Source organism: Pleurodeles waltl, chromosome 2_2 (genome assembly GCF_031143425.1).
Source record: "Pleurodeles waltl isolate 20211129_DDA chromosome 2_2, aPleWal1.hap1.20221129, whole genome shotgun sequence".
Classification (NCBI taxonomy): domain Eukaryota; kingdom Metazoa; phylum Chordata; class Amphibia; order Caudata; family Salamandridae; genus Pleurodeles; species Pleurodeles waltl.
This window is the reverse complement of record NC_090439.1, coordinates 522,158,298-522,165,191: the sequence shown is the minus strand read 5'-3', so window position 1 is coordinate 522,165,191 and position 6,894 is coordinate 522,158,298. Positions and strand designations below refer to the sequence as shown.

At 49.5% G+C, this 6,894-nt stretch overlaps 1 protein-coding gene across 8 annotated transcripts in view; it reads left to right on the top strand.

Moving 5' to 3' along the window:
• The first annotated feature begins 2,959 nt into the window (after positions 1–2,959).
• Positions 2,960–6,894, top strand: part of ZNF521 (zinc finger protein 521) — a 711,353-nt gene continuing 707,418 nt past the window's right edge. For 4 of the 8 annotated variants that reach the window (XM_069220044.1, XM_069220042.1, XM_069220040.1 and 1 more), the window contains exon 1: positions 3,063–4,256. In XM_069220044.1, coding sequence (XP_069076145.1) covers positions 4,217–4,256 — 40 coding nt within the window. In that variant the 5' untranslated portion in view covers positions 3,063–4,216. Of the gene's footprint in view, positions 3,035–3,062; positions 4,257–6,894 lie in introns of those variants that run through there. The other 4 variants (XM_069220043.1, XM_069220048.1, XM_069220047.1 and 1 more) reach the window with 3 other exon arrangements.

The following is a 6,894-nucleotide window of genomic DNA, read 5'->3' as shown; positions in this document are numbered from 1 at the left end:
TTTAATATTTTAATGAGTAGATTATGACAATAAGAATACCAATATCAACAACAAAATAATAATGATAATTATAATACTACTACTAATTATTATTGTTATTATTATCTTTCAGAGACAATCGATCCAAATAATGACCCAGATTTGTTTTGCATTCATTACAGTGCCTTCTATAATAATGATAATGATTATTATTATTATTATTGATATTGTTGTTATTATTATTGTTGTTATTATTATTATTATTATGCGCGACCCTGACAAAAACAGGGGCACAAGCACAATTCATCACTATAAAACACGGGTGAGCTAGTAATCACTAGTTTTGGCCTTTCATAGCCAGGTAACTTGAAGTCCACTGAACTGAAGGTCCAGGATGGGATGCGGCTAAACTCAATGTGAATCAAGCCGCTGCCGCTCCTGCACCTGTGGGCCATAAACCTGCAAGTGATTGTGCGTCAAGAACCTGAAATTAAAAATGATCAGCTTGTCTCAGCAATTAGAATTCCACCGGTCTTAACTGTTGGGCCCTGAAAGCACTGGGGAGACGTCGGTGTTACTGTCATGTCTCATGGACATTCCTCCATTTCACGAGCCACTAAGCATTCTGGCATCTGGCAGGCCCTGCCCTGGAGAGTGCCGGGAGTTGGTGCAGCAGATGGGCTGCAGGTCGGGCACGAGGCGCCGCTGCAGCTGCGCAGGGAATGGCGGCACGTGCAGGTCCTGCCTGCACCCAGCCTCGGTAACCAGCGTCATCTGCACCTCGTTGTACATTTATGCATGCGTGGAAGGGGTGGTCTGTCAAGGCTCTGCCCAGCAGAAGACACCCCGTGCCACTGCGCACATGCAGGGTACATGGACCTTCAGTGACTGTGACTCATGTCTCGTGGAAAACGTTCCTATAATAGGGCTGAGAAAAACAATGTTAAACAACCCTGTAGAAGTTGTCATTCCGTTACACTATTTTCTAATGTTACGAGAATATCAGATATATCTGTTGAACCTTCCTTTGGTTTTCTTGTAGTGTATAGCATGTCACCATAGTGCCCTTCGACCCAGAGTGAGTGGTAAATTGCACAGTTACAATGTAGGTCAGGCACTTCAATCCACACATATGTTTCAAGGCACAACAGAATCTGGAATGCCTCCTGAAACGTGATAAAAGTTGTCAATTGTACATTCTTCAATAACAGCAGTGTTAGCGACCAAGGGAGAATGAAAGCTCGTGTTGCCCCTCCTGTAATTCAGGCCTGCAGATAACACTTGACCCACTGTGCTACCTTACCTGTTAAATGGACTTAAACATCAGACCTCAAAAAGTACCTTTCTTCAAGGAAAGAACACCAGAGCGTATCTTGTCCGAATTTCCTGCAGAGTTTTGATACCACCAGTCACCTTGGGTTGTCTAGTTTGCAGATTGTAAAACCTTATCTTCTTTTCACTGTAGCCCCTGGGCCATAAAACTATGGAAACGTGTAAATCAGAGATTTGTGTATCAGATTTGCACCTGTTTAGGACTATCTGCAGATTCACAAATAAACCCTAAAGTACGGCTGGAAAATTGCACAAGTCACATTTTCTTGACCTCTGTTCGTTTCTATTCTTACACTATGCAAGAGAGCGCGTTTTGTGAACGTGCATGTTTTTTTCTCTTCACGTGCAAACGATATTTCAGTGAAAAGAAAGTCCTTACACTAACCACCCCATAAATTATCGAGCGTTAAGGAACTTTCTGCAAATATTTAGCGACTTACTCAGGCCTTTCCTTGGCACTAAATATATGTGCGCAAATTGATTCAAACAGCCACAGGGCGATGTGCAACTACCCATAAAACTACGACATTGTGGTTCTTCACCGCCTTCTCAATAGATATCCCACAACCTGTAACCCTAAATTTAGGACTGCACAAAATCCGGCATACTTTGGGAACGGGCCAAAAGCAATCATATGCCACCTCATGCAGTGAGCTCTGCAACTTCCATTGGTGCTATATGGTGCAGTGCCACCGGGGCCCAGAGGGGCCTATTGAACCCTTATTATTGGTGTGTTTTATACTTCAAACTTCAACTGTGGGCTGGGGGGTAGTTCCTTCGTGCTCTATGGCCCACGGCACACCGGCTACGTTAATGCACTATTCTTAGGATGCACGTCATTTCATCCCGCAGACAACGTGACCTAAGAGCTGCAGTTTGCATTAAATGGAACTACCTCCGTAGCAGATGAGTGGGTTTCCAAAAACGCACGTGTGGGTGGGAGTCTGGTAGAACTTTACTGGGTAAGGGGGAGTTCGATCAAGGCGCTCAATCCGCTGCTACCTTTCTTACTGGAAGAGTGCAGTGACAGGCTCTTCCGCTTTGTAGGTAGTGCTGTGACGTGTCTTCGTGGCTGGTCTAGTTATTGCCTGGTCCTGCCTGCAGCAAAGCAGCATGCTCTCGGCTAAGCATCCGGTGCACGTTGGTGACAGCAACACCTAAAACTTAAACAAAACTGTTTGTATCCTGGAGTGAAGTGCGCGATGTCTGGGCATAGCACCCATTCTGTTTTTTTGCCCGTACCCCTGTCTTTGTATGACATTTGTGTCAGATAATGGTGAATTTTACAAACCCCGAGGAGATTAGCCGGTCTGAGAATACATGAGCTGTGGTGTTGCACATAAGGCGTAACACCTAAATAAATACCTGTTGAATCCTTATAATCGGTTGTGCAGTGCCTCGCTTCTCTTTTATGGGGACACACTTGACTATATGTGTACCGAGCACCGAGTGTGTGCGCACGTCTGCTGTGCACGTCTGGCCAGTGGCGGGAGGTGGGGTGCGCTGTAACGGTGACAAATAATAAAAGTGGTTGCACCGATGTGAGCCACGTTCCACACCCAACAAGTTGCCAGAGCCCGGGCTGCCTTGGCACGGTGCATCCCGCAACCCCCCCAGCCAGCCCCGGTCCGGCCTCCTCCCTCCCAGCGTCCTGCCCGTCGAAGGGACCGCTCCTCTTCCAGTCATCTCTCCTTTCCCGAGAAGCCGGAATGAAAAGAAGAGGGTAGGTGCTTCCGAGAGACTCCTCGCAAACTACATGCCACCACCCTGTGGCCCTGAATGACACCCGGGCACGTCCGCCCCGGTGTCTGTGGCTGGGGAGGGGGGCGGGGGCCGCGAGTGTCGCGCTCCTCCGCCCTCGCCGGCTCCCGATCCTGGCGCTCCGCTCCGGGTCTTGGCGCGCGCCACGGCCGGCGCTCTGCGCTTTTAATCATGCCCTCTCTGCCTGTGTGTGTGAGTGCAGGCAGGCTGACAATGATTTCCTCAGTGATTACGTACAGAGCGAGTCCCTGCGGGCTGGGGGCCCCCTCTGGAGCCATCCTGATGGCTTTGGGGGCCTCGCTTCTCTTTCCCATTATTATGTGGACTACCGGAGCGACAGCGCAGTCCAAGACCTTGCAGCAGAGGCGGGCTGGTGATGAGGAGGCAGCTCAGAGCGGAGGCAGCGGCGGCAGCAGCAGCGCACAGCAGCCCCTGCTCCCCGAGCCAAGCCAGGCGTAGACGCCGCTGCACCGAGAGGGCAGAGGAGGCGGCGGCGGCGCATCCTCCGAGCCCGCCGCACGCAGAGGAAGCGGACGCTAACACTCCAGCCGCGCATCCCCAAGCTGCCACCCTGCCCAGTTTTTCCCCTCTACAGTATTAAGTGGACAGCTGAACAAAAAGTATTTTTCCATCCTTATGGTTTTTTTTTTTCCCGTCCTACCAAATGTGTCCTCGGCGGGCGGCTATTCATATATATTGTTTGCAATTATTTTTTCCAGTTTTGGGAAAATTGCAAAAAACTGAATAACTGCGTTTGCTAATCAGAGATCAAATTAAGAGCTCTCTCTCATAAAAACTATAACGGGCGCAATGTTTCTTACTATCACCTTGAGTATTTTTGTAGGTTTTTGTAACTGAGCTCGTGAAATTTCCCGAGGTCCAGCGGAAGAATACAAGGTGTGGACTACTCGCGTTTCCTCTTTCTGCATTTGTTGTTATCCATATTTTGCACCTTTAAAGTGTTTTTCCAAAGTCGCCCGCCCCTTGCCCCCACGCCTCTGGTGGAGAAAGAGAGGGAGAGAGGAGTGAGTTCGTGCCTGGACGGGATCCTCATCCTCCTTGCTCAGTGCTGTAGATTTTTTTTTTTTTTTTTTTTTTGCAAGGGCTTCTGAAATTTTCAACAACTTCAGCTGTTTGCTTTAGGATGTCTCGCCGCAAGCAAGCTAAACCAAGATCACTGAAAGGTAAGAGCAACGACGGAATTTTTCAAAGCGCAACTGCACCCCCCCTCCCTTTTTGCCCCCGCACAGTTTGCTTTTGTGTTTTTATTCGGAGCACAGACACAGAACCGCTTAGCGAGGATCAAAGGTTGAGGGAATGAAATGAATTGCGTTCAAGGAGAAGATGGACGCGGTGGGGGCTCCGCCAGAGAAACTTTTCTGGCCTGCGTGGAAGGAATGAAAGGAAAAGTTGAGCCCGGCTCCCCTCTTCCGTGCGTGTCAGATCTGACGGGGGTGGCGGGGGCACTGTTGATAACTTCAGGGTTTGCGGTTCGCGTGGTAGCCTGCACGTGAGGTGCAGTGTAGAAGTGAGTGTCAAAGCCCAGAAGTCGTTGAAAGGCTTAACTCGTACTGCCTTGTGCGGGACAGTCTCCGGCTGTCCGGACCGGGGTTTGGTTTACTACAGACGGGGTCTCCCACTCACGGCCCTCCTGTCCGGAGACGAGGGTGCCACAAGGCAGAATGCGGGCGAGGGCAGGATGGAGCTTCAAAGAGCACAGCACTGGGAGGCGCGAGTTTTGTGGTGGAATTAGTTTTGTGTACAGGTGCTGAATTGCACTTTTTTCCCTTTATTTTTTTCTCATTGCTTAAGTTTTTTCCTTGCATGTAACTTTTATTTCACAATATCACAGAAAGCGTGCCCAGTGAGAGCACGGCTAATAGACGTACAGTCTGGGAGGCAAGGTGGGAGACGAGTTAGTCGCACTTTTGAGGGATGATTGAGAGTGAGAGTAATTATTGGTGAGAGTTATTGTAGCTCAGGGCACGTGGTCTCGCCTCAGACCAGTTTGCCTCCTGTCTGTTGGTGTTACGGGGCTCATGAAAGAGGGCTTGTGAGGGTGAAGAGGTGTGGAGAGGGGCAGTGTCCTCACATCCTTTGTTCCACGGTGAAGGTTTCTCCTCAGGGTGATAGCTGAAGCCGGTTGTGCTGGAATGTGTACGTCACGAAGTACCGTCCCCTGTCTGGAGCAGACTCCGGAAAGACTCACCGCCGAGATGCCTGCCACCGCAGGGACGGGACATAGTGCCACCCACCTCCGGTGATGGCTGTAAAGTAAACAGGGGACTCTTTATTTAAATATAGATAGATAGATATTATGCCTTGGGCACAGCATGCCACTTCAGAGTGCCAGGACATGAATGCCAGATGTACCCAGAAAGATATAGGTCACGCCATATCAAGAGGGCACGCATTTATAAGTATTTACCTCGTCTGGTTTATGTCATTTAGTTCTTAAAGGCGTGTTGGAAGCGTGAGGTTTGTTGTACCCTTATCGACCCGGAGTGCTCCCTTCTAAGCCGCAACATTGTGCTCAGTTTATATTTTGGCGTATTTACACCTCTGAACATGTCTTGTTTTTTTTGGTTAGTACTGACAATAAAGCCTATAGGTGAAGTTGGGGCTTTCTCCATGCTTGGTTCCACGTCCAGGATGTGGGAGATTTGCTGGCGAGTAGTACCGGGCAGAGACAGAAACGCGCGCACAAACAGACACACAACTGTATGTACACATCCCACCTCTCCCATAGACCGGAAACGGTGGGCTTTGCACGTCTGTCAACTTTCAGAAGGTAACATCCGGAGATACATTTCGTCATGAAATCTCAGCACATACCGGGCTGCAGACAATACTCACGGATGGTTTCAGAGCGTTTCTTAAAAAGGTGAAAATAAACAGTGAAACTCCCATCACCACCTCTAACCACACTCTCGAAGCACCGTAATCGTTAGCAGCCTGCCCATGTGAGTCTGGACGGCTGCACCCCAGCCCCCATCCCAGAAAAAATGCGGCGAGGGGGAGTAGGGCCCCCTGGGACGCAGCAGGACAAAGGGTGGCTTGTTGCAGGGCAGCTCCCGCTGCTGCCCAGGGCTCCGGCTCTCTTCTGTTTCCCCGACGGTCGGTTGCCTTTTCCTGGACAGAATTCAGGCATTTACCACAAGAAGGCCCTCTAATTAAGGCTGGCATCTTCATTAAGCAAGGAGCTCGCTGGCTGTTTAAATCACAGCCCCCTCCCTCCCCCTTGTCTGTAGTTTTCTTATCGACACGGACACTGTCACGTGCCGGGGTTACCCACCAGAAAATTATATACTCTAAAAAATAGCGGAGAACAGGAGTGACTATATAAAAACGTTCACGATCACTTAAAGACAGTTCTATATCGGGAGCCCACATTCGGAAAAAAGTGCACAGCTTGATTTCGGAATTTAAGATCTGTATAATGGCTCTTGAGCTGGTCAGATGGACTGCATTAAACCCTCTGAATACGTTAAAGGCGACAAAGACGTATACGTCGCCAGAGGTTATAATAAAGGTAGATAAGTGTCCGGGCGCCCGAGCTGCATGCCCGCGTGGTGTGTTTATTACGCGGGAACTGCCTGCCCCCCTCAATGTGGGGTTTACCTGCAAGAGGAACTGCTATTCGAATAACGGATTTTTCTGGCGCACGAGTCTGCCACCCACCCCGCGCCACATCAACCCCCCTCAAAAGGGTGTCCATCAAAGGAGAAAAAAGTCTTGCAGACGAGGGCACTCCGGGTTCTGTACCGCCCCACCATCTTTTCAGTTTAAATTAAGGTTGAGCAGCGCAGACGCCACTGTGCG